General features: G+C 42.7%; 3 protein-coding genes across 3 annotated transcripts; 1 reads left to right on the top strand and 2 right to left on the bottom strand.

Annotated features, from left to right (window-relative positions):
* The first annotated feature begins 633 nt into the window (after nt 1-633).
* Nucleotides 634-6,278, top strand: hmgcl (3-hydroxy-3-methylglutaryl-CoA lyase). The gene is made up of 9 exons (XM_079528713.1): nt 634-782; nt 904-996; nt 2,025-2,132; nt 2,467-2,562; nt 3,344-3,492; nt 3,608-3,671; nt 4,192-4,380; nt 4,699-4,824; nt 5,059-6,278. The coding sequence occupies exons 1-9, from the start codon at nt 651-653 to the stop codon at nt 5,158-5,160; spliced, it is 1,059 nt and encodes a 352-aa protein (XP_079384839.1). The 5' UTR covers nt 634-650; the 3' UTR covers nt 5,161-6,278.
* A 1,760-nt stretch (nt 6,279-8,038) lies between these two features.
* Nucleotides 8,039-11,356, bottom strand: gjb3 (gap junction protein beta 3). Its single transcript, XM_079527777.1, has 2 exons — nt 11,233-11,356; nt 8,039-10,184 (listed from the first exon to the last, which is right to left on the bottom strand). The coding sequence occupies exon 2, from the start codon at nt 10,113-10,115 to the stop codon at nt 9,237-9,239; it is 879 nt and encodes a 292-aa protein (XP_079383903.1). The 5' UTR covers nt 10,116-10,184; nt 11,233-11,356; the 3' UTR covers nt 8,039-9,236.
* A 4,834-nt stretch (nt 11,357-16,190) lies between these two features.
* On the bottom strand, nt 16,191-18,205 carry LOC306942325 (gap junction beta-4 protein-like). Its single transcript, XM_079528165.1, has 2 exons — nt 18,094-18,205; nt 16,191-17,389 (listed from the first exon to the last, which is right to left on the bottom strand). Exon 2 carries the CDS (start codon nt 17,346-17,348, stop codon nt 16,557-16,559), a length of 792 nt encoding a protein of 263 aa, XP_079384291.1. The 5' UTR covers nt 17,349-17,389; nt 18,094-18,205; the 3' UTR covers nt 16,191-16,556.
* Between the last annotated feature and the right edge of the window lie 9,570 nt (nt 18,206-27,775).

Raw genomic sequence — 27,775 nt, 5'->3', positions numbered from 1 at the left:
TTATATTTCCAATTTTCAATACTTCTGCTCATCTGCTGTCTACTCCACTGCTCCTCAGACAGAGGCAACTAGCCCTACTGTACTTTTTACTTCACTATAATTATTTGAAAACTTTAGTTAGTAGTTACTTTGAAGATTTAGATACATTAACCACTTCAACCCATAGAGTAATACATTTTGGCCATTTGAAAATAGCAGATCTACAAGCTCACAATGTGTTGTGGTGCGTGCCATGTGTGGAAAGCGACAGGTGACATGAGGTTAGGTGCTAGTATGTAAAACGTCTGGGTTTCCGAGGCTAGGTGGGTGCTATGCGACCCATTGTGAGCTTGTAGATCTGCTATTTTCAAAATGTAGTTTATACAATTTAATAGTTTGAAAACTTGTGAACTGGGACATTCTGCATAATGAGTTCTACTTTTGATAGCAATACTTTAAAAGTCAAAAAAGAAAAAGATGTGTGAGTAGTACTTTTACTTACCACCACTGCCTTTGAGTAGTAGTCATTATTATTATTATTATTATTATTATTATTATTATTATTATTAAAATGTGCCCTGTGAACCTGTTTTGAAATTTAAACAATGGAGGCAAAAATGTACCTTGTGTAGAGGTCCTTCTTTCGTCCCTTCCCCCTGTGCTTTCGTCACATGAAGGCTGGAAGCAACATGGCGGCGCTCAGGAGGATGGTTGTAAACACTTCATGGAACTCCACCAGGCTCATCATGGGTCACCACCAGTGTCTGGCATTCAGCAGCTGCTCTTCGGCGTTCGCCAAGTCGGTAAGTTGAGTCGTGTGCGTGTCGTGTGCGCATAATAATTATCATTTTGGGATACATTCCCCAATATTTTACATGAATAATTATTGAAACGAATGTGTGTGTGTGGAACGACTCACTGCAGGTCGCCGTGGCTGCAGGTATCAAAAACAAGTCTCTCCCGGAGAGGGTGAAGATCGTGGAGGTTGGACCCAGAGACGGTCTTCAGAATGAGACGGTGGGTTACAAATGTGTTATTAATTTAACTCTGAGAGGTTACAGGTGCGTAACAATTTGTACGTACGTAACTAAACTACGTACGTAACCCTCAGAGTTACACATGAATGGATAGAGAACATCCTGCTTGGGTCATGACCTGTTATGCAATGCTCTCTCTTCTTGGACAAATATTTGCTGGCAACCTGAAGACACATTGGTGTTTTGTAATGTCTGTAGCGAGTAGGCTATAGCCCAAATATAATGGGCCTTTTATCTACAGTACAAAATCCACATGGAGTGCCTGCCAGGACGACCTGGATTTTTGTTTTTAAAATGGCATTTAAACATAATTTCTCCTCTCTCCTGAACTGAACAGTATTTCCCTCCATCATCACTGGTAGTCCGACTCTGAGGGATACCAGCCCAGTAGTGCAGGGGTTTTCAACAGGTGGTCCGTGGACCACTGGTGGTCCCTGGAAGTATTGCATGTGGCCCCTGACCATTCATTTAGTAATGTAGGATTCTTGTTGACTTAAAAATGTCATTCCACTAGTTGAGAAACAGTGAACTGAATGACCTGGTGACCTATGATGACGGTCCATGTAGCCATTTTACTGACAAATTGGAGGTCAAGAAATTCAACAGAAAAATGGAGTTAGAATCTCAAGAGCGGATCGTCTGTTTGAGTCATTATTATTAGGACATTATTAGTAGTCAGTGGACAATTAATTGGTTGAGAAACGGTGGGATATATGGGATGCATAGTAAGAGTTACAAAAGCATTAATCTTATCCCATATCCCCACCCAACGCAACAGTGGTCCCCAGGTTGATTCTAAGTCAGGGTGGTGGTCCCTGGTTCACAATCCGTTGAAAACCCCTGCAGTAGTGGATAGATAGATAGATAGATAGATAGATAGATACTTTATTAATCCTGAAGGAAATTTGTTTTGTTCAACAGCTCCAGTGCAATACATACATACAGAAAACACACTATTAAAATATTTGCTAATGTTCAAATGTTCTCTTTTTTTCTTCACCCCCCCAGACCATTGTACCGGCTGAGACCAAAATTAATTTGATTGACATGCTGTCAGAATGCGGGCTGTCGGTTATCGAGGCCACCAGTTTCGTCTCTCCCAAGTGGGTTCCACAGGTGGGTTTCATTTGACGAGGTTCAACTGATTCTAAACGGCTGCTGTAGGCCTATTATGGGGCTAAAGTAGCAGATCTACAACCTCTCAATGCGTCTGTCTGTGACGCATTGAGAGCTACATTAGCTGTGAATTTTCTTTAAGCATTTGATGTGGTCAAACTAGCAACGTGTTCAGAAGCATCTTCCATAAAACGAATGGTCTGGTAATTAAAGCCTCGATCTGTGAATTCCTCATTTTCTTCACTTGGTATTTTTTTTGCTTTAATCCATGTACGTGTCATGTCACCTGCAGTGCTAATTATTCCATGTTCTGTTTTTCGTTGTGGAACTTCAGATGGCAGACCAGGTGGAGGTGATGAAGGGCATCAGTAGGAAACCAGGGGTCTCCTACCCGGTCCTCACTCCCAACCTCAAGGGATTCCAAGCAGCTGTGAGTCTCCAGCGCACATGCTAATCATTAAAGCTACATTCTTGTTAAATAAAATGTATTTTTTTCCTTTTAACTAAGCTCTAATATCTCCCCTGAGTCATAGGGATATCCCTTTGGCTTAGTGCAGTGGTTTTCAACCAGTGGTCCGGGGACCACCAGTGGTCCTTGAGGGGGTTCCAGGTGGTCCCCGTAAATGGACCCGTACAGGTCCATTTGGTTTCATTCTACGCTCTCAAGAGTTACATTATTGTTAAACTTCTGCATTACTTAATTTACAAGAAGTCTACACAATTAGAGAATGTAGAAGAATTGTTATTTTGATCAACACTAGAGCCGTGGTTCTGAACCCCCACAGGTCCATTACGGGGGTGGTCCCCCGCTTAATGATTGATGGTTTATAATCTTCACCATTATTGGCCTGATAAAGCATCCTGGTCGGTCCCGTGAATTCACATTATCATGTGTCTTCTGTTCTGCAGACCCGTCTGGCCCCAAGCGCTGGGGTGGACGTTTTGCAGAAACCAAAAAGTGGGAGACGAGAGCAATGAGCGTGCAAAACGCCCACCAAGCGCTTGGGGCGATAACGGTCCGCAGAAGACGCATGATAATGTGAATTTATGCCACCGGGATGGTTTATCAGGTTACACTATTATCTACAATGTGAGGCTTTTGTGACGTTTACAAAATAAAGCACACGCTAAATAAAGCACACGCTAAAAGCGAATAAATAACTAAAACGTCAAACTCAAATCAAGCCTCTTCCATCTTTCAATTCCTGCAGGTCAAGGCAGGAGCGTCGGAGGTCGCCATATTTGGTGCAGCGTCAGAGCTTTTCAGCAAAAAGAACATCAACTGCTCTGTGGATGAGAGCCTGCAGCGCTTTGAGGAGGTGATGAAGGCTGCTAAAGGGGCCAATGTTCCAGTAAGAGGGTAAGATTCATATGTGCCATTTGACCTTTTTTGGTTTTTAATTATTTTTCAGCTGATTATTGTTTTTTTGTCATTAGGTTCTAGTAATAATGACCCATGTTTCTTATTCCTACAGCTATGTGTCATGCGTGCTGGGATGTCCATATGAAGGCAAGGTGGCACCTGAAAAAGTAGCACATGTGAGTGTGTGATACATTATCTCTTCACTTCCTTCTTGGGTAAAGTGGTGCCGTGAGGCTTTTTTTAGGTTGGCTTTATTTCACAATAATCACGATTGATCTGTCTATTGTATTGTTTCTTCAACTTTTTGATTAATCGTTGCGATTCTAGACTTTGAAATTGCTCTATGTTTATCTGACAGATGATAATAATGATAATATGTAACCGGGACAAGCATTCACATATATATTTACCTGACTATACTCGACTTATTGACTGCTTAAAGAAAAAGTTGGGTTGAAATTCGTAAAATAGCTCTATATTCTGATAGTAATCATTGCTATGGTGTTTGTTCAGTAACATGTCTCTCCATGTCTCTCCAGCTCTTTATTTTTAGCTCTTTATTTGGAGAGACAGGGAGATTAAACACCATAGAAATGATTACTATCAGAATATACTTAATTTTCGGCTTTTTTTTTTAACCAAACAAATATAACTCGCCCTTCCTTTTAATGGTTTCACTCGTACCCTGATCACCAGGTGGCAAAGAGCCTCTACGCCATGGGCTGCTATGAAATCTCTTTAGGCGACACGATAGGAGTGGGCACCCCGGGGGGCATGAGGGAGATGCTGGAGGCGGTCACCAAGGAGGTGCCAGTCAGTGCCCTGGCGGTCCACTGCCATGACACCTACGGGCAGGCCTTGGCCAACATCCTCATAGCCTTACAGGTTAGTACCTCTGATGAGAGTTGTTTGAACACGAGGAATGGCAAGTTGCCCATCCAAAGTGTAAGTAGGCCAGATGCTGGATAAAATAATGTGTGTGTAAAAAGATAGATTATATCCATACACAGGAGCTCAACCTCCCTTGATTATTAGCAACATTTCAACCAGTTATAATTCCAAAGAGTGTTTTGTGTCAACTAACTACTTTTTGGGCATTATAGACGACAATCGTTGTAAATGTTTAATTTGGGCGTAAGTTAAAAAATACTTTCATGTGTGCGCATGCACGTCATATAACGTATTGATATTTTCACCCGACAGATGGGTGTCAGTGTGGTGGACTCGTCGGTGGCTGGACTGGGCGGGTGCCCGTACGCTCAGGGGGCTTCCGGCAACGTAGCCACGGAGGATGTGGTCTACATGCTGCACGGACTGGGCATTCACACGGTGAGGGGTCCTCCCAACACCTACCGGCTACACCTGCTCTTTCACAGCGTCATATGTCACAGTTTTACTTGTGTCGTTCCATCATCATCATTGTTACCTGTGTTTACTCTGTAACAGGAATTCCTCGTTCAAAACCACATAAACCCTGTTATAGTTTGTTTTACAATGTTCTGAGAAATTCTGACAATGCCTCCGTTTGCTTTGTGTGTTTCTCTGCGTCTTTATGCGTCTCAGGGAGTGGACCTGCCCAAGCTAATGGATGCGGGAGCCTTCATTTGTCGTTCGATCAACAGGAGGACCAGCTCCAAGGTGGCCCAGGCCTTGTGCAAACTCTAAACGGGCAACGCCGGCTTTCTCTCCGTGTGTTTTTCCAGCCATCCCTCAGACAAAACCACATCCAGCTCCTGGGCTTTTCATTTAATTTAAGCTATCCAGTTCATCATGGATTTGAATTGATTTAACCTCTACTAGTAGAACGCCTTTAGGCTTAGGTACATGCACTAACCATGAAGTGATGAACATTCTATTTGGTGACGGGCTATGAAAGCCGTGCTGAAACGGTGCCTTATGTACAGTATTAAGTCATACCGATCATGCCTGTCAAACCTTATGTCTTGGCCAGTGTACTTTTTTTTTTGTTGACAACCCTCTTTATCATGTCTGAGCAACATGCCATCTCTACCTGGGGGATTTTACAAATCTGTACAGTTAGCCTATATTTTAAACTTCTATAGGGCATAACATGATGAAGTCAGGCTTGGTGCTGGTTCTGTTGATTTGTCTGTGATTTCATGGGGTTAAAATAGAGGGTCTGCAGTGAGTCAAAGACCACCACGTTTGGCTGCCAAACGCTCTGAGCTGTGAACCAGGCGAGTGCTGGACTCCTCGGGTGCCATTTGTCGCATCGTGGTATTAAGAGTCTTGGATGCTCAGTTCTGCACTGTTTGAACTGAGCCTGGAGATTTATCACACCCCTGTATCATCAGACACACTGTAAAGTCCATAGTGCTAATTTAACTCTGGAGAGTAGACAAGTTGAGCCAAACGTGGCCTAATGGCTCTGTTTGGTTTCATTTGTCCACTCTCGGAGTTAAATTGACAACCAGGATTTTACTGTGCAGTAGCAATGGCCAATGGATGGTTAAAAACACTTGGGCTGTAAAAATCACAGAATGGAGGAATCATTTTAGTTCTTTACTCATAACCCTCTGTATTAAGTAATCATTATTTATAATTATAAAAGATGTATTATCTTTGATTCTGGAGCACAATTCATATGAAATATGTGGCTGATATTCCACTGATATAATATATTAGTTTTTGTTTTTCTCATTTCATTCTTGTTGTGGTTTTGTGAATGAGTAAATATTTGTTTTAAAATATTAGTTCTCGTATTATTTGTATCCATTGTATGGATGGCAAATGTTAATAAAATAAACAATTTTAAAGAGGTAGTTTTTATTTTATTTTTTATCATTCATACAAAAGTTCTGATACATTATAAATGGCTATATTGCAAATATATCAGGGGTTTTCAACAGGTGGTCCGTGAAGGTGAAGGTATTGCATGTGCTCCCTGAGCATGCATTTATAGTAATGTAGCAAACTAAGCAAAGTGAAGATTTTGTATTTTCTTCCACACTAAAGCATGTGCATTTTGTTCCGTGGAAGCGCGTCAATGTTGTCAGTTACTGAGAAGTCTGATCAAGGTTAAGAAATTCCACAGAAAAGGGAGTTAGAATCTCAAGAAAGCTTGCCTTAAGATTCTTTGGAAATTAATGTTCCCATATAATCATGTTGTGTGTCTATACTCTCAGTACTGTAGATCACTTAACCTGAGTTTAATGGAAGGTTGGATAAAGTAAGATAATGGAATAACGGTAACCGTGGTGGTCCCCAGGTTGATTCTTAGTCAGGGTGGTGGTCCCCAGGTTGATTCTTAGTCAGGGTGGTGGTTCCCTGGTTGATTCTTAGTCAGGGTGGTGGTCCCCAGGTTGATTCTTAGTCAGGGTGGTGGTCCCCAGGTTGAATCTTAGTCAGGGTGGTGGTCCCTGCAGAGTAATCTAATAAGAGAGTAATGACACTCCCGTTGACTCTCATTGTAACCATGGAATGCGGAAGTGCTCATTCTATCTCAATGGAATAGTTCCAGCCATAGGAGCAATGTTTGGAACTATCGCCCACAGGCACCTGCTTTGCGGCGAGGTCAAAGCGTGTCACCACTCTCTTACTAGATTACTCTGGGTCCCTGGTTCACAATCAGTTGAAAACCCCTGAATTATATGAAAAGTATTAAGCCATTGTTGTAGATTACAAGAAAAATAAATAGAGCAGGAACTGTACAGCCTTTAGTTGTTTTGCACAAATCATCGTAAAATGCTACAACGATCTGTATTACTGTGGAAGGATTGATTACGAGCAAACAATCTTGCTAACGTGTTTGCTTCCCCACACCTTGTTGAAACCTGCTCAACAAGCCCAACTGGTGGACTGAGATTCTTATTGCTTACAACACCCATCGTCAGGTCACTAAAACATCTACGTATGAGCTAAAAAATTTAATTGTCGCTAACAAAACAAATCCTTTCACAGTATTTCACAGCAACTTGAAGATATGCATTGACATGAGAATGTTAGCAGGTGAATCATTCAAGATGTCATTGAAGCCTGAGGACGGTGAAGGTAAAACTTGTACGATTTGTCACACACGTTACCGCAGTTAAATTTGTTCTCCGCATTTGTCCCATCTCTTGCCGTGCCGCGCTCGGGAATCATTTGATTGGTAGATTTTAAAGGACCACATCACCACTTTTCAGCCTATCTTCATATAATTGGTCCTCACTAATGTTCATGATAAAATACCACAATTGTTTTTCTACTCGGTCTGTGTCTCAGAGCCTTCGTTCTCACGATAATAAAAATCTAAATATATATATTTTTAAAATATTGTTGAAAAGAAATCTGCCCATCGATGATGTCACTGGTGGACGCGTTTCTGAACTGCCCACAGCCCTCCTATGAGACACAGACAGAGTAGAAATAAATTGTGGTAATTTATCATGAGGACCAATTAATATGAAGTGGTGAAGTGGTCCTTTAAGGTTTGGTTTGAGATGGAACTGCACTGCAGTTACAGCGACAAATACAATTTGCAAAACATATCCTAGAACATATATGACTGACATGATACAAAAAGCACAACTCCTGGTGATAATTTTTTTTTTTTTAACGCTTTATTTATTAAAAAAGGGTCAGATATAAACATTGAGTGCGCCACCGAGGATGACGTTTTCCAGCTGACTTTGGGCGATATGTGCGTCCATCAGATGACATCACAGTTCAATGAGCCATCTGTGTGTCTCCTCTCTTCCACTGTAGCGCTCTAGCTTATCCAATATGGCAGAATTAAACGGCAGCATTCCTTTTGCCTCGTTTAAATCAACAGTGGACTTAGAGACCGGGAAAGGTTGTGTACAAGCATGTCAAAACACAGGCGGTCATACATAAGAGTGGCTGTGCAGTGTAAACCTGAGACCCAGAGAGCACATGCCTGAGGATGCTTGAGATAAAATACAAGTAAGATATGTGTATTGTTGTTTTGTACTGTAATTATTTCATTGAACAAAGTAAAAAAAATAAAAAGTTAATTCCAGGATAATGTTATAAATAATGTTATGCTTGAATTACGCTCCATCGCACGGCAGTGTTGAAAATAGCAGATCAACAAGCTTGCATCTGCATAAATCAGGCATAACATCCACAAATCTCTGTCGGCTCCAAACAATCATAGTCCATGTAAAGTGTTATTTGACATTCTGAGGCAAGTTGTGTCTTGATGGGACGAAACACGTCATCATCGTCAGCTTGTGAATAGATTAGGAAGTGTCTTCTATTAAGTGCTGACTGAAATGCGTGTTTGTTGTAATACTATTAGAGACAATAGAGTGCCCGGACCCGCTGCAGGATTGGCTGTGTGGGTGAATACCTCTCACAGGTGTGTCCGGAATACCTGCCTCCGTGTCCATGACTGAGTCTTTCCATCTCACTATGGCCTCCCCTCCCATGCCACAACTCCTAGACCTGGCCAGACATCTTCACTGGAATGTTCAAATAAAGGCTGGGCTGAATTTTTCAGAGCATTAAAAAGTCACAAGTCCTTTATTGTTTCAGAGCACAATGTGGCGTAATATTGACAAATCAGATTTGACTCCTTGTATAAATTGTGGATACTGACTTGTAAAACAGCTCTGAGAATAAGTTAATATGGCGCCACTCAGGATAAATCCAGCTATGAGCTTCACCAGAGCATGGCAGCTTCTAAGGTGCTCCAGAGCCTCATAATAGAGCTCTGATCCGCTTCTGTAGTCTTTAATGAACTTCTAAACCATGAAGCTCTCACACTTTTCCCAAAACTAGCTCTTCTCATCACGCAAGGTTAGGTTCGGGGCAGAGGCCCGCAACCCCTGCGATAGTTTTAGGGCCGATGGCCTGTATGCAGACTTCAGGGTGGGAGGTCTTTCCTTCAGGTCCAGTCTCGACATGCGAATGTTGACATGCGAATTGTTGTAATTGTTGTCCGAAGTGTCGTCCTTGTATTCACCGTGATGCACGGCCATGTGGCGATTGCGCCGCTTCAGCTTATTCGCACAGCGGACGACGCGCTTGGAGATGAGGTAGATGACCTCGCAGACGTTGAGCACAATGCAGAGGGCCGAGGCTCCCACCATGAAGTAGGTGAACACTTTCTTCTCGGTGGGGTGGCCGACGTAGCAGTCCACCACGTTGGGGCAGGGCTTCACCTCGCACTTGACCACCCGGGGCAGGTAGAAGCTGTCGTAGATCCGGTGGAGGATGTAGAGGAACGCCAGCTCGAAGCCCGTCTTGACGAAGAGGCTCAGCAGGTACGTCCACCACAGGCCGCCGTGCTTCTTGCCCGTGTTCTTGTAGAGCCTGGCGCTCTCGCCGTGCTTGACCTGGTACTTACGCTCGCGCTCGTCCCGGTACGCCACGTGCATGACCACCATGAAGGAGGGGCAGCTGACAAAGATGAGCTGCAGCGCCCACAGTCGGATGTGGGAGATGGGAAAGTAGTGGTCGTAGCAGACGTTGGCGCAGCCGGGCTGCTTGGTGTTGCAGTCGAAGTCCTTCTGCTCGTCTCCCCACACGCGCTCCGCCGCCACCACGTACACCATCACCCTGAACACGAACACCACGGACAGCCATATCCGGCCGAACGCTGTGGAGTACTTGTTGACTCCGCTGAGGAGGGCTTGGAAGGTCTTCCAGTCCATAGTATGGGCTGGGGGGGAGGTGTCCGCTGTCTCAACTTCTTGTCGCTGGGCTGTAGTTTAACCGAAAACCTGCAAAAGGGAAGAGAAACAAAGTGTGGTCATGAGTTGATTCTCAGACTTTTACATCTCAAGGACCCCCCCTTAACTCAGTGTCAGAGTTAAGGGGGGTCCATTTATATACTGTCAGAGCTAAGGGGGGTCCATTTATATACTGTCAGAGCAAAGGGGGGTCCATTTGGTTCCATTTATATACTGTCAGAGTTAGGGGGTCCCGGTCATTTGGTTCCATTTGAATGCTGTCAGAGTTAGACTTGCAAGGGTCAATTTAGACTCCCCTCAAGGAACCCATAGCTGAGAGTCCCTGGACCCCACTTTGAGAAGAACCACAGGATCACAAATAAAGGAAAAACTGTCTGTCTTGAGAGACTACATGGAGCCAAGCTGATGTGACAGCATCAGTCCCCCCAGAGATGCCAACAGACCATGAGATTACACACATTTATCAGCACAGTGGTGGTATATGAGTAGGCCTCAGATTAAATTAACTGTTCCATGACAGACGTTAAAAAGTTAAATTCTACTGTTAATTATTGATTCCTTTCATTTTCACGAATTGAATATGGATCCCAATGGAAACAAGCTTACGTTGAACTACTTTTCTTTCCTGCAAACTGTTAATAAAGTATTCAATCAATCAATCAATCAATCCTATACGTTATAGCCTACTTCGACGGTCTATTGAATTACAAGATAGATATTACAAGGTAGATATCTTGGCATACTATTTGTAACAATACAATTTGTAAAACATCCGAGGCATCTTTAAAGAGAATAAATCGGCATTACAAGAAAGTAAAATAAACTTTACGCACAGGATATGAGGTGTTTTACAGATAGCCTATGGCCCATTGCCTCGTCCTGTTCTGTTGACTGCGGCTAATAGATGACGAGAACAAAACTCGTTTTGGTTTGGATGAGGTTGCTGTATGATGAAAGATAGTAACTCATTTCTGGCGAGTTTTTCCATTCCTCTCTCAAACTCACACACAACTTTGCGCATTTCAACTCCCATTTCCATTGCCCATGCAGTTCAAAACAAGTTGATCTTCCCACTTACCAAAGTAGTATCATTCCATCGTCAGTTCGCGGACACGGAAAGGGTTGTTTTAATGACTCGTTAATAACAATCGAGTTTAGTTCCTTCCTTTTGCGAACATGTCCACCTCCAGTCTACAGGTAGAACACTGCCCGAGATAGACGCGCCGTGAGGTTCGCCTATGGGTGTGGTTTAAAGAAGAATGGTGTTTTAAAACGCCCAGATGTTATACCCTCCCCATCTCTCTCTCTCTCTCTCTCTCTCTCTCTCTCTCGCTCAATAATACATTATGGAAATAAGTTAACTGACTTTTTAATAACTGTCTATGAATTGATTGCTTAGGGCCTAACGCCTAAGTGGAAACAAGTCCGCAAGGACTTTTTTTGTGCTATCCCTTTTGAACCGAGTGTTTGACTGTAGGCCCACTCTGTTGCTGTTTTTTTACATTTATGTTCAATAAACTATTCAATCAATCAGTCAAATTGAGAACATTGCGACCAAGGACCCTGGACATGTGTGCGCAATGACAGTATATAATCCACCTAATTCAGAGTTCACCAAAAATGTTTGCATAGCCTATTTGTGCAATGTCAAAGTTACATGCATTCATTGAACACTGATCCTGTGCATTTGGCTTTTGTGATGATCCCTGCAAAAGTACAAATAGGCTATAGCACTGGTGCCCAAACTTTTTCCTGTCAAGGACCCCCAAATTGACACGAATTAGCTCCACAGACCCCCATTTGAAGATATATGCCAGGGACCCCCATAAGAGAAGATCTTTACAGCTCTAGCAGTGATTCTCAACCCATTTAATTTCAAGGACCCCCCAGTTTGACATGCATTAGTCTACGGACCCCCAATTTAATGGCATTTCTATCTCTGGGACCCCCAATTTATATAGTAAAATCAATGTTACTGTACACTCTCAGAGTTACAGACCCATAAGGGTCCATTTGGTTCCAAACTATAATTTAGCTGGGGACCCCCTGGAACTCCCTCAAGGACCCCTGGGGGTCCCCAGACCCCCACTTTTGGAACCACTGGGCTATAGAACTTGAGTTCATAGAAGGTAAAATAAAGCTCAAACATTTTGTGGGAAAGCTTGGGCCTGTTTTTTGTGTACATTCCTAATCCCCCCTCCCCCTCATGGCTCCACTACAAAAGCTCTCTTCTTTCTTTACTTTACTTGTTTCAACGTGTCTTTCTTCTGATCTGGAAAACGTTCATGCACGTCAGACAGAGAGGCGGGCAGACACACCCTGGACGTGGGCAAACATTTTGCATTTGTTCATTTCGTCACTCTTGCTGACTGTGTGGAGATGAGCTCCAGAGTGAGTGTATCTCTCTCTGAGTATAGATAACATCTGTGTTGTTATGGAGAGGGGGGGGGGGGGGGGGGGGGGGGAGGCCCAAGGGTGCCAAGTGCCATGATGGGTGGAGAGGATCATTTAACAGAGCCTTTCATCGAGGCTAAACTCCTTATCCTGTTACCTGTTCTTCCAGACCAGTAGTAGAAGCTATTCAATTGTTTATAATACGCTCATCTTTTATATGTTTGTGCTTTTGTCGATTCTTTTTTGACATTTTGGTGTATAGCTGAGGCTATACTGACTGACAAGACGGCTGCGGGAAACAACATATAGAAGTATCATTGAATGTGTCTTTTGCAAATGACTCACTTTAAAGCAGTAAACAACAGTGTTTTACCCCAGTGTATAACAGTTATCTGCACCTATACAATCTCAATTATCCAGCATCCATCGATCCCACCCACTTTTACAACCAAACTTTCTTTCACACGTGGAAGATAAGTTTTTTCCCACGAGGTTTTCACAATAAAACTGTGTTTGCAGTATCTGCGCTTCAGCTCTGCACATGTAGGCCTAGAGCAGCAGTAACTTCTTTTTGTGGTGACCTGTGTTTGCTACAACCATAACATTCTTCAGTGGAGGGAACATTAAAACATCTGCTCGTTTATAATTCCATGCCAGAACATGCCAGCTCAGTACAGTTGTCTTTTCTATTCACACACAAACAAAGCACCAAGGACCTTATGTAACAGGGATGAAAAGAGTACATAATATGGCGTATAATGGCACTCTTTGAAATAACTACTAAGTACAGGGGTGTGATCTGTTGAAACTCAGTCCTCAGACTGTGAACCACTTAAACCCTATATATTTTACTATAGTATAGGCCAGGGGTCGGCAACCTTTTTGACATGAAGTGCCATGTTTCTATTTTCTTGATAGTCCGTGTGATGGTCAACATGAAGTTTAATTATGAACCACATCAAAATGTTATATTTCCAACTGATTTTCTCCTTCTGAAATAATTATGTTCTTTCACATCAGGATGTAATGATCATTAGACCCAAGAGCAATAACACATCTATCTCCCAGACTCCCTCCCCAGTCAGAGTTCAGAGTTTGAATTAATATAATGTGCAGGATGTCATTTGCATACAGATTTGAGGAAACTTAATTTAGTTGATTGATTGATTTATTTTTTTGCGAAAAATAAGGACACCACCTTATGTTGAACATTTTCACATTATCTCAGCATGTTAGAAGCCCAAGTTCTGACCCTTGGGATGTTTTCTGTTGTCTACTACACCCTTCTAGTGCTGTGGGAGCCAGATCAGTAAACCCATATGAATGTAACATTTCCAATATGTTGTTACCAACTTTACGGTTTCCCCACATACATTGTCTGGGATTAGCCTACCAACTGCACTTTTGGTTTTCAGGAAAGGTTCTATGAGGCTCGTCATGCACATGTAAACAATATATTCCTTCCTTGGCAACACAAACTGGAGTTTAAACTCGCTTAGAAAAACACAGTGAAAGGGTGGAAAGTTCCTCCTTATAGCTCCAAAATGAAGAACTGGTCCAGGCAGTTTGCCGGAGCGCACCTGAAGGAATGCACCCCATGACTCAGCCCCGCTGAGCGGCGTGTTTCAGCACGCAGATCCAAGCACAGCACAGGAAAGAGACAATGTTTTTTGCTGTCTGCACATGACTCAAGTAGACTGGAAATCATGTACTGAAGATACCCCAGGCAGGTCTTATTAGTCGACATTCACAGATCAAACCAGCCAGTCTGAAGTAAAAAAGTGACATTTTTGTAAGAGTGGAATGGTGAGCACTGCTTAACATTCTCTGATGGAGCCCTGGGCATTAACCACATTCAACCTGGCGTCACTGTTTTGGCCAAGTCCTGATAGTGTGCTGGTCCTATTCTTAAATAAAGAAATATAAAATAGAAATAAAATTGCCTATCTGCTGCTTGTAGATTAGCTATTTTTGCTATTCATTGTATACCAAGGTCTGATCCACTTGTCCCAAAACCGCAGTGTTAACTTAACTCTGAGATTGAAAAAAGAAAGGCCAACCCTGAAGTGGAACAAGAACTCATCTCGTTTTATACACACTGATTCAACACAAACCTTTATATCTAAAGCCTCGAACACCATCGCGTTCACCCTTTACTTCACACTAATGTCTCTTATCGTAGTGCATATCTCCATGAAAACAGAAGAATCACTAACACTACAGTAGTGACACAGGTCAAATGCCTCCACTGGGTGGGTCTCACCGTCAGCAATGACAAATCAATGTATCACGGTGGTTGGTGACCCCACCTCGGCTCTTAAAAAAATAAAATAAAAACCAAACTAAACCAATTACAGTGTGTGTGATTGATCTTACAGCAGCATCATGAGCATCTGGAATTGTTGTTTGTGAATTGATAAATCATGAAAAAGTTAAAGTTTGTCTCAATGGACTGGTTATGTACTTATATTTAAAAAGGTCTAGTACAGTGTACAAATAACACTGGATTATACTGTAAACCTTTGTCCATGGACAGATTGGAGTCCATCAGGCGAATAAATACAATTATGGCCCCAGATTTTGCCTGTTCGCCTGTCTTGTCAAATAGAAACAGCTTTACAAAACAATTTTAAATATTATATTTTAATGAAAACTTGCTGTTAAAAAAACATGTGCAGCAACGCTGCTCCTTACGGTTTACATTCATAAAACATACACATCCTGATATACATAAACACAGGTGTTTACAGGAGTCTCACCAGCTCCTCAGACCTGAGACATGAGGCACACACAGTCACATGAGATCATTCTCATATCATATAAAGCCTCTTTAACCATTATTTTAAACTTAAGCTGTTGAAAAATAGCAGATATACAAGCTGATATGAGCATGTAGATCTTCTGTTTGTGAAAGATTGTGAAGATGTGTCACAAATCATATTCTTTCACAGCAAACATTTTTATGTCAAATCTTTGCTTCTGGGGGTCCCTGGAACAACATTTTCAGATGCGGACCGCGGCCAAATTCACATAATTCTGCGGGTCCTTAACATGAAAACGTTTGAGAACCACTGACATAGGTTTTTCAGAAAACTGTTAGACATTTGTAGAAACAGGTCCTCAGGTCTTAAGGCCTATTCATATTCCATTTTTCTGTGAAGAGGTGACCACCGAAAACTACAACATGACGTCATGCTGCGGTGGTCACCGCTCACACAACACGTCTGTTTTTACTAACCACCGTTTTGGTGGTCACCTCTTCACTGACAACATGACTATGAATAGGCCTAATAATGGTTCAATTGTGGACATCTGATGGACAATGTATGATGTTAACCTTTAACCCATTAAGACCTGAGGCTAATTCTACAAACGCCTTCTAAATTATTTCAAAATTATTCAAACTTTCAAGATTTTTCCAAAATGTTCAAAAATAGCAACAAGTCCAAAGTCCTGCGAGTTTCAAGCCATGGTCAAAGTTGAACAAATAATTTACAAAACACAGTGACACAGTTTGAGGTGTTCTCACACTCAATGCATCACATCTACTTGCTTTTCTTTTTTAATGGGCTGAACTGAGAACTTAAACCCTATAAACGAGGTTCCACAGGGCTCTATACTTGATCCGGTAGTCCCCACAATATCCCAGCCTCTACCATATCTATTGGGCAAAAACAAGCTGATCTACAAGCTCACAACGCAACGTGAGCTTGTAGATCTGCTATTTTTGCCAAATGGTTGCCCCAGAATAGGGACGGTAGGGTTCATTTGGTTAAACCATGTGGCAATAAACACTATTATAAAGCAATAGTGATTATAGCAAATCTATTCATTAGTCTTTGAACAGACACACTATACTGTACAGTATGTCTGACAAGTCTCAAAGAGAAGTGCCCGTGAGGTTGGAGAAAGATGATGTCTGTCATCTCCATAGGCCGATCAACACGGCCTTCCCTTTCGCTCCTCATGAAGTTTCGTAAAGTCTTTGCCCACCGTCGGGGGGTGGTATTAAGCGATGGCCACGCTGTACGAAGGGGCCGGTGTTTCGGGGGTACCTTTCCCCGTCAGCCTGAGTGTGTTGGCCTCCACGAGGCTTCCAGTCTGCCCGCTGGCCGTCGCCATGACGTGTCGCGAGTGGTGGATGTTGGTGAAGCACTCGTGGCAGCGCTTGCCGACAAGGTAGATGATCTCGATGCAGGAGAGCAGGACGCACACCAGGCTGGTGACCACCATGAAGATGGTGAAGATCCTCTTCTCGGTGGGCCGGGCGATGAAGCAGTCCACCTGGTTGGGACACGGCTTCTCACTGCACTTGATGAGCGAGGGGAAGTCGTAGCCCTCGTAGATGCGGTACAGCAGGTAGACGAAGGTGACGTCCACTACGATTTTGAAGACCAGGGTGAGAACGTAGGTCCACCATAGGCCACCGCGCTTCTTCCCCGTGTTCTTGTAGAGGCGGCGACAGTTCTCGCCGTGCTTGAGGCGGTTCTTGCGCTCGCGGTCCTCCCGGTAGGCCACGTGCATCACCACCAGGAACGAGGGACAGGTGACGAAGATGAGCTGCAGGGCCCACAGCCGCACGTGAGACACGGGGAAGAAGTGGTCGTAGCAGACGTTGTGGCAGCCCGGCTGAGCCGTGTTGCACTTGAAGTCCTTCTGCTCGTCACCCCAGACCTTCTCCGCGGCCACCACGAACACCATCACCCTGAAGAGGAACACTATGGAGAGCCACACGCGTCCGAAGGCCGTGGAGTACTTGTTCACCCCACTGAGGAGGCCCTGGAGGAATGCCCAGTTCATGGTGGTGAGCTGGACTCACAGACTAGACTGCCTTCCCTCTTCTGGAAGACAGATGGAATACAGTAACAATTTATTAACCTGACAGTCAAACCTCTTGTGTTTAATAAAGCTAAGACAAGAAATAAATGGGTAAGTAATGTTAGATAGGACTGGATACATGCATTGCAGTTATGTTACATATCTCCTCAAAAAACTAAGAAATTAGTATAAAATTATTAAACATGCAATTAGCTTTTTTTTAAAGATTTGTTTTTGTCATTTGGCCTTTATTGATAGTTGACAGACAGGAAAGTGGGAGAGAGAGAAGGGGAGAGACATAAAGGACGGACGGAGCATGAACGGGACTCGAACACGGGACGCGCTGTCTGGCCAGAGCATGACGCATGGACCACAACCACTTGGCCAGCGGGCTCCGCTCCCCCAATAGCTTTTAAACATTTTTTAGTAAAGAAAACAGTGGTTGACTCACTTTCATTCACACAAGATTCACACATGATAAGATACAAACAAACAAACATATATTAGGCCTACGAACTTACGAAGTACGAACAAACAATCAAACAGCTTTTTCAGCCACTAGCAAATGCTGTGCTAGAGATAATCATAGGCTTACTGGCTTTTACAATAGGCTATATTCCATGCGTAATAGCGCGTATCCATAAATCAACGTTGCCGAAATGTTGCAAATAACAACAAAACGATATAATACATAACAGCCGATGTAGATTTCCTTGAATATACTTACAAAACTAACAAAAGACGCTCTTTCGTTCCGATCTGCGTGGAAGGAAGCGGAGGAACGGGCAGCAGACCGAATCCGATCCGTGGGGAATCTCAGGAGTTTCTCAGTCAACAACGAACGAACGAACGAACGGAGGAGGCGCAGACAGTGGGTGGGTGGAGTTGATGCAAATCCATCCAGCCAGGCATGTTTAGTTCTTCGTACGGACCTGTCCAGGTGTGGCATTGTGGCAACATGCCTGCAGGTCTAGTACTCTCCACGCAGTGACCAGTAGTCTCCACTGACTGTTCAATGTTCATGCCGTTCTGTTCATACAAATCTAGCCCCAATATGTTCCTAGTTCCTACGCTCGATCATCTACATAATGAGCGTAGGGACTGAGGGAACATATTGGGGCTTATACAAATCCTGTCCATTAAAGCTTTGTAGCGTACTTATATGTTAATATAATAATATAACTAGTCTAGCAGCGCATCGGCAGTCATGGTAAAGTAAAAGTAGTGGCTGCCGCTGGCATCATGCCATGGTGGTGGTGATCACGGAGCTGACTACTCTCCCTTGATCATCCACTGAGACATTGTGGTGACGGCCGGGTAGGACACCTACTGGTTGAAGAGTAGTAGGGCAAGTTGGCCAACTGTCCGAAGCACATACAGTAAACCAAGAAGCCATATATGTTGCAACATGCGAGGTCTCCAGCAGATTTTGTGGTCCAAGACAACACCTACTTTTTTCCCTTCGTAAACACGCTCCATGTCAATGTTAAGCTTGAGTTATGTGGTGATTGCAAGGTTGCCAAAGACCATGCACTTTGTTTTTGTTAAGTTTAAAGATAGTTTATTGTTGTCGAAGCAGTGTTTATATTTAATTAATTCTGTTGTCATGGTTTGCACATGCTGCTGTACAGAAGGTGTTTGTCATCTGCAAAAAGTACATCGTTATATTTGATACTGTACACAGGTCATTGATATACTGTACATGATCAATAGTTTCGGTCCCAGAATTGATCCCTGCGGTACTCCAGTCCACACGTGATGTTTTGAAGATTTGTTTTGCATTCTCCCAGTTTTACATACGAATACAAAACTGCTTGCCCCAAACCGCGAAGAACGGTCACCCCGACCACGCTAAAAATCTCCGGCGAAGTCGCCCCCAAAAGTCCAGACAAGTCGGCCCGTAAAACCGTTGTATTCGAGGTAACATTTTTCCTGTACTTTTAAACAGAGAGAGAGCGAGAGATTTTTACCTGTAGCCTACTTTTAAACAGAGAGAGAGAGAGATTTTTACCTGTACTTTTGGGGGCTAGACAGAGAGAAGGTAAAGAGTCTAGCTATAGTGAGTGGAGGGGGCCCAAGGGGGGGTCATCAGCCCCTTTTATTTGATTGTGCTGGGTCGTTACTACAACAGATCAACTGTAGGAATGTAACAATTTATTTCAAGTTAATATATACAGACGCCACTTTAAAAAAAAGAAGTTGAACAAAAAATAATAAAATATATATAAAACGCTACTTCAATACTAGAAGAAAAAAAAAGTTCAGTGTCATAGAGTCATGGTTAGTTTCAAAGTCCAGCAAAAAAGTAATGGAAATGGTCTTCAGTGTCACGTAGTGGTCAGTGGTCACTACTCTCTCCCCATGCCTTCGGCCTGGTGGAGACAAATAGGAAAAATTGCATTAGTACCAGTACAACAGTGGTTACAACAGTGGTCCTTGAGGGGGTTCCAGATGGTCCCCAGATAAATCTTTAACTCTGTTTTACAAACAGAGGATATGATGTTATTATCCAAAGTGCCTTGGACTCTGCATGGCAGGGGCGTCCTCCTCCCTGAGCCAAGCTTGCGCCTAACCACATACCTGAATGGGACTGGGTGTCACATCGGTTTATACCATCAGAAACAAAAGAGTTGGGTGAGGCAATGTCTACCAATAAGTGCAGTGAATCACCGGCCCGGCACATGTGGCACCAGAGCCTGGCATTAGCGTGACAATGAACAAAGTTCATCCAAGGGGTCCATGCACACAGATGCTCTACAGTGGGGCGGTGGTGGCTCAGGGGTAGAGTGGCCGGATGGTAACCATGGTTGCCAGTTCGAACCCGGGCTCCCCCAGAGTTAGTGTCAAAGTGTCCTTCAGCAAGACTCTGAACCCCTAATTGCTCCTGATGTGCTGGTTGCTGCCTTGCATGGTTTCCTCCGCCATCGGTGTGTGAATGTGTGTGAATGTGTGTGTGTGAATGTGTGAATGTAATGCACAATCTATGTATAGCACCTTGGATAAAGGCGCTATATAAATGCACCATTTACAGTGGTCTATAGACACAGTGCAGTGGTCTGTATAGATACAGTACAGTGGTCTTTAGATGTAGTACAGTGGTCTCGTACAGAGCTAGATACAGTACAGTGGTCTTTAGATGTAGTACAGTGGTCTCGTACAGAGCTAGATACAGTACAGTGGTCTTTAGATGTAGTACAGTGGTCTCGTACAGAGCTAGATACAGTACAGTGGTCTTTAGATGTAGTACAGACAGTAGTCTATAGATGTAATACAGACAGTAGTCTATAGATGCAGTACACCGGCCCCCTGTCCCTTTCAAAACTTGTATATATCCACATTCCATGCAGAGCCCTGAGGTCAGCCGATCAGTAGCCTCGGAAACCCAGACGTTTTTATTTCCAGGGAGGAAAAAAAAGTCTGGGTCCGAGTCCACTTCAATTCGGCATAGAGTAGCGTAAACATCGCTCACTCTCTGCTGATTTCTGATCGTCTGCACCTTTGTTAAATTGACACACACACACACACACACACACACACACACACACACACACACACACACACACACACACACACACACACACACACACACACACACACACACACACACACACACACACACACACACACACACACACACACACACACACACACACACACACACACACACACACACACACACACACACACACACACACACACACACACACACACACACACACACACACACACACACACACACACACACACACACACACACACCTCTCTGTCGCTCTAAGTAATTAGTCTCATGTCACGCAGCTGCGCATAGTTTCTCCCGGCGGATCCTGCCGGGAGCTGCCTATGCCATAAAAAGCATAGGTGAATTCCAGGCTATAGCCAATCAGTTGCTGCTGGTTGTGCCAATGACCAGCCTAAAAAACTGAGGTGACCGAAAGCCTTCACAGTGACTACCTCCACTGTTCCAGAGACTGGGTAACAATGTAAGAAATGGTTAAAAAGGAACCCCATGGGACATTATTTCAGATTGGTACCTGGCAGAATTTTAAAATACACACTTAACCCATTTAGGCCTGAGGCCGATTCTAAAATCGCCTCTAAATCTAAGTTTTCTGAAAAATATACTGTACATACCGTACAGAACCCCAAAATGGGTTCCCGGCCTGAAGGGGTAAAACACCAAAAGGGGTTCACGGCAGAATAAGGAAAAACAGTATAGATGTGATCTGAACGTTTTCAGCTAATCTTTTGGCAGTTTTTGTCCTGTAATAGAGGCAAGATGTGCTTGAATCTTAATAATAACCATTTATATGTATTCCTTGGATCCTAATTGTATCGACACATGTGTTAATTTGTCCCTGTAGGTTGTTCATTTCAATAGATGCTGTTTTCTCCATTTTCGGATTTGGGTAGGATTGTGTAACAAAGGGTTAAAAATGAACCCCATGGGACCTTTTTTTAGCCCGTTACCTGGCAGAATCTTAAAATACACCCTTCAAGTATTAAGAAAAAACAGGTTATGTCAAAAAAGTCCACTCCAAAAAGTTAGTGAAAAGAGAAGTGTAGATCTGATCTGAACGTTTTCAGCAATATTTTTGCAGTTTAATGGATTCCTTTGGTCCAAACTGTATAGAAAAGTTGGTTAATTTGTCTCAGTAGGTTGTTTCCTTCAAAAGTTACTGTTTTCTGTTTTTTTCAGAATCTTAAAATACACCCTTCAAGGATTGAGAAAATAACTGTTGGAACATAAAAATCCACCTAAGAATTTAGTAAACAGAAATATAGATGTGATCCTAACATTTTCAGCTATGTTTGTGCAGTTTTTGCCCTGAAATAGTCAAGATGTGTGAATCTTCATAATAACCATTTTCCCATTCCTTGGGTCCTAATTGTATGGAAACATGTGTTCATTTGTCCCTGTAGGTTGTTTGTCAATAGTTATGCCGTTTTCTCTTGTCTCTTCATTTAGGTAGGGTATGTGTACGAAAGGGTTAAAAATTAACCCCTTGGGACAATATTGTTTCTTGTTAAAATCCACCCTATGTGCATGAACCCCCCGTTCCATCTAGACTAATGATGCGCGCGCATTTTCAAAATGGCCATGGCCACTGTCCCACTTTGACTGTTTTGCTAATTAACTGTGGCTAAAGATGAGATCGGATCAAAACATGGATTAAAGAATATAAACCCCTGGATAACGTAGCTACGCTTTTCGATATCGGTCATAATTTCATAATCGTGCACCCCTAGTTTCAATGAACTGTACTTATGTTCAAGTAATTCAACCAACAATACTCAAAAAACTCAAGTCTTTTGAACACACATTTAGTCTTTAGTCTTCTGAAATGATTGTCTTATAGTCTAGTCGACAAAATATCAAAAAACTTAGTCGACAAAAATGTACAGTTTGTCGTGAAGGTGACTCTTCTTTTCACCTGCTAATCAATTTGCCATTATGAGAGTGTGAGAGATTAAAGGAGAATTCCATGCTAGAAGGCTTTCTTACCTTTCTTAGCTTTCTTTGTAGTCTTTACGTCCCCACCAAAGAGGTCCAGGTGTTTTGTGCAAAAACTCCTTATTGGCCATTTCTCCTAACATAAGCCCTCAATGAATTGTATTGAATGGGGCGTTGTGCTAATTCGCTTATTTCCATCGAAATAAGTAGTAAAGTGTGCCGCTTGAGATATTATTTACATTATGAAGAGAGGATATATACAAAAAAATAATTTTGAGCTTACGAAATAAGCAAATTAGCACAACACCCCATAGCCCCATTCAATTCAATGCAATTCATTTAGTGCTTATGGTAGGGGAAATAGGCAAGGAGCTTTTGCACAAAATAACACCTGGACCTCTTTGGTGGGGATGTAACAACTACAAAGAAAGGTAAGAAAGCCTTTTAGTATGGAATTCTCCTTTAAAGTATGTAGCTGTAGCATGCTGCAAGCTGGATTTGTACTCCGCTACCAGGGAAACTATATTTATAAGTAGTATATGATGATGATATGCATTTGTGGCGACTTCAACCAAGATCTTTTGAATCCACACAAACTCAAATAAACAGATGACTTCATAAATAGAATGTATAGTATGAATTTATTCCGTTTAATATCCAAACCTAGTAGAATAACAAGGAACAGTGACCTTAATTGGCATTTAATATTACAAATAATATTTAAGGCAACATTGAGAGAGGACAGACACAAAAACATGCACATTCAAACGCTTAATCACTGAAAACTCCATCAAAGCCCTCAGAAGGGATCTCGCTAGGCAGAATTGGAGCAGTGTACTGAATGAAAGGGTCGTAAAAAAGCACACAACACATTCTTAAATACTCAAATACTCAAAAACAATAGGACTATAAATACTGACATTTTTTATAAATGATACAAAAAGTTAATAACTATTATGAGCCAGTAAAAATAACTAACATCATCCTAGAAAAAAAGAACACCAAAGGACTATAGAATATATTAAATGGGATCATAAGGAAAAATTCAACCAAAACAGTACTTTTTTATGTCAATCAATCAAGTCAAATCGCCTTAATTCAAGTGGCAGATGCCTTTTTATAATTACTTGCGCAAGCAGAGCGTGCAAGTAATGTTATCAGTCAGGTGCTACGATGCGTATGTCCCTTAGCAGCATATGATATGACGTCATATGCTGGCACAAAGAAGACCGTGCCGGTATGTTTTACGTCATGCTACGAAGCGTATGTCCCATGATGTGATGAAGATATGTACCAATGTCCCTTAGCAGCAAAATATGACGTCAAATGCTGGCACGGGACATACGGAAGCAGACCGTGCAGGTATGTTTTCCGCGTATGTCCCATGACGTGATGAAGATATGTACCAATGCCAGGGTATAATTGGTTTACGATGGTGACGTAATGATATGTTTCAGTGTCGGGTGGATTTAAAAAAAAAAAGGGACATATGCATCAAACCACCCGAGTAACCACATTATACCACTAATCAACTCAGAAATGACATATACATAGCATATGACGTGATGAATATATGTACCAATGCCAGGGTATAATTGGTTATCGATGGTGACGTAACGATGACATGTTTCAGTGTCGGGTGGACTAAAGGTAATGCCCCTATGTATACATGTATGTAATCTGACACCACTGCCATAACAGGCATAAGTAATCATTACCATACTTCAAAATACTACTTTTTCTCCTCCAAAAGCAAGGTACGTAGCAAATAGCTAAACCTAGTAATTCAATATTGCAAACGTTCCTTCACAGAGAGGCTGAGATTTGAAAGTTTGTAGCGGTCTACAGTAGTTGCACGCTCTGCTTGCGCACTAGTGTGTGCAACAAGCAAGTAGGCACTACAGTTGCCTACTTGCACTGCAATTCTAGTTAAATTATATATTTTTAGGGGCATCATGTGATCTACTGGTAGATCATGATCTACCTTTTGGGCACCCCTGGTGTATTAGTATGGGGAAATGTATACAAGACAGAAATTCACTCACTTTCCATCCTACAAAAAAAAGAGCCGTACGAGTCAGACACAATACTGGGTACCGTGAACATGCGAACATTCTCTTCTATAATTCCCGCATCCTAATGTTCCCAGATCTAGTCAAATTCAAAACAGCCCAAATCATGAACAGAGCAAAATATAACTTCCATCCAATGTACAAAAGAGATTTCCAGATAAAGAGAGCTACTATAACCTAAGAAACTCATTGGACTTCGGGCAGCCGCTGGTCCAAACTACCCTCAAATTCATGTGTTTCCTCTTGCGGAGTGTCACTGTGGAGTGAGCTGGCTGACGATGTAGATAATATAGATCTCATTGAAAATTATATAGATTATACCACTATTATACAATATATTATTGTAGTATTATATAGATTATACCACAAGTATTACACAATATATTATTGTAGTATTATATAGATTATACCACAAGTATTACACAATATATTATTGTAGTATTATATAGACTAGACCTGTTCCAATATATTAACTGGAAATTATGTACAGTGTGGGTAATGCGATAATAGATCACATTGATTGGGAGGGAATTGTTAACGGATGATTTTGGGAAGTTGGGTTGAACTTGGGCACAACAATTAATATTATATAAGATAGATAGTCATAGATAGATGGATATCTGTCAGTAACTGTCATTGCATCTGTATGTATTTATAATTTAATTTGACTGACGGCACGGTGGTCATTGATGCACAGGAGTGTGCGTCATTGATGCACAGGAGTGTGCGTGCGTGACGTCACACGTGTGCGTGCAGAGACTGCAGATGATCAGTCTAATCAGTCTTGATTGAATTTCAGTCTGCAGGTTGGTTTTACTTTGCATGCAACATGAAACGCACAACCCCACAGGAGGTAAATGCTGATGTTTGATTTATTTTATATCAATATCTTTAACACTATTAAACCTTTTATACACCAATAGCCTATATCTATCGAAGTAAAAGTCATAGCTTACTCGATAAAACACATATGGTAGTCAAACTGGTAGTCATCTGTTCCAAATAGATTGTCTCCAGTGCAAAAAAGGTCGTCCGCTTCAAGAAAGCAACTCAGCCTGCACCCCCAAGGCCTGTAAGTATGTTTTTGAGTACGTTTTTTTTAACCAGGCTGGAATCAGCACATTTACGGCTATGTAGATTCCCAAATTGTACCACTTTTCATTAGCAGCCGCTGCTGCTAATGAAAAGTGAAATAAAATTAAATTAAATTGAGCTGTTGTTGAAGCTGGAGCTGTTTTGTTGTCATTATGTTGCTTGTCTCAAGCTGATGTCATACCTGGAATCCCCCCCCCCCCCCCCCAATTCTAACCACTAGGAAAATCAGGGATTTTCCTAGTGGTCGTACTGCAGCTACAAGCCGTACTGCAGCTACAAGACGCCTCCCCCTTAAGAGTCATGGGCGTGGCCACAGAGCTCTTTGCTACACCCGGCAGACCCTCCGGCGTCTGATCAAAGAGCGTATGGTCAAAGTGTTGTCCCGGGTCAAACCCAAACTCTGTAAGTATGACCTGTACCCCCCCCCCCCCCCGCCCTCCCCAGTGCAAGCGTCCCCAGTGCAAGCTGGACCCAAAAAGGTCCAGTTGAAAAATCTACACGACCTGTACCCCCAAGGCCTGTAAGTATGACCTGTACCCCCCCCCCCCCCCCTCCCCCTCCCCAGTGCAAGCCAGGAGCCAGCTGGACCCAAAAAGGTCCAGTTCAAAAAATCTACACGACCTGTACATGTAGAGTCTGAACAAACCACTCCAGTAACTGCAACAGCACATTGTGGCACCCCCTATGGATAAATGGAATTGCTCTCCGTTGATTAAACCACCCTCGACATGTGAATGAAATTTGGGGTGGATTGGACATTCCGTTGGTGATTTGTGTCATTTTTTGCAAAACAGGACCGCACCGGGACCAGCACTGTAGCTGGGACCAGCACCGGTCTCGTATTCGCAGCGAGTGCTCTCCACGTTTCGCCCCGGCGAGATGCACAGGAGTGTGCGTGCGTGACGTCACACGTGTGCGTGCAGAGACTGCAGATGATCAGTCTAATCAGTCTTGATTGAATTTCAGTCTGCAGGTTGGTTTTACTTTGCATGCAACATGAAACGCACAACCCCACAGGAGGTAAATGCTGATGTTTGATTTATATCAATATCTTTAACACTATTAAACCTTTTATACACCAATAGCCTATATCTATCGAAGTAAAAGTCATAGCTTACTCGATAAAACACGTATGGTAGTCAAACAAACATCTGTTCCAAATAGATTGTCTCCAGTGCAAAAAAGGTCGTCCGCTTCAAGAAAGCAACTCAGCCTGCACCCCCAAGGCCTGTAAGTATGTTTTTGAGTACGTTTTTTTAACCAGGCTGGAATCAGCACATTTACGGCTATGTAGATTCCCAAATTGTACCACTTTTCATTAGCAGCAGTGTGAAATAAAATGCAAATTAAATTGAGCTGTTGTTGAAGCTGGAGCTGTTTTGTTGTCATTATGTTGCTTGTCTCAAGCTGATGTCATACCTGGAATCCGCCCCCCCCCCAATCCTAACCACTAGGAAAATCAGGGATTTGCCGTACTACAGCTACAAGACGCCTCCCCCTTAAGAGTCATGGGCGTGGCCACAGCGCTCTTTGCTACACCCGGCAGACCCTCCAGCTTCTGATCAAAGAGCGTATGGTCAAAGTGTTGTCCCGGGTCAAACCCAAACTCTGTAAGTATGACCCCCCCCCCCCCCCTCCCCAGTGCAAGTGTCCCCAGTGCAAGCCAGGAGCCAGCTGGACCGAAAAAGGTCCAGTTGAAAAATCTACACGACCTATATTTAGAGTTCCTGTAACAGCAAGCGCCAGCAGCAGCCAGCAGCAGCGCCAGCAGCCAGCAGGTCCGGAGATTA

The sequence above is a fragment of the Electrona antarctica genome (genome assembly GCF_951216825.1).
Source record: "Electrona antarctica genome assembly, chromosome: 18".
Lineage (NCBI taxonomy): Eukaryota > Metazoa > Chordata > Actinopteri > Myctophiformes > Myctophidae > Electrona > Electrona antarctica.
This window is presented reverse-complemented; position numbering and strand designations above follow the sequence as displayed.

What these genes read in the sequence shown, in the direction of transcription:
- hmgcl (XM_079528713.1), top strand. Translation starts at nt 651, where the DNA reads ATGAAGGCTGGAAGCAACATGGCGGCGCTCAGGAGGATGGTTGTAAAC. An exon ending in TCAAGGGATTCCAAGCAGCT is followed by an intron (nt 2,563 to 3,343) that starts GTGAGTCTCCAG and finishes CAATTCCTGCAG; the next exon opens with GTCAAGGCAGGAGCGTCGGA. An exon ending in ACATCCTCATAGCCTTACAG is followed by an intron (nt 4,381 to 4,698) that starts GTTAGTACCTCT and finishes TTCACCCGACAG; the next exon opens with ATGGGTGTCAGTGTGGTGGA.
- gjb3 (XM_079527777.1), bottom strand. Translation starts at nt 10,115, where the DNA reads ATGGACTGGAAGACCTTCCAAGCCCTCCTCAGCGGAGTCAACAAGTAC.
- LOC306942325 (XM_079528165.1), bottom strand. Translation starts at nt 17,348, where the DNA reads ATGAACTGGGCATTCCTCCAGGGCCTCCTCAGTGGGGTGAACAAGTAC.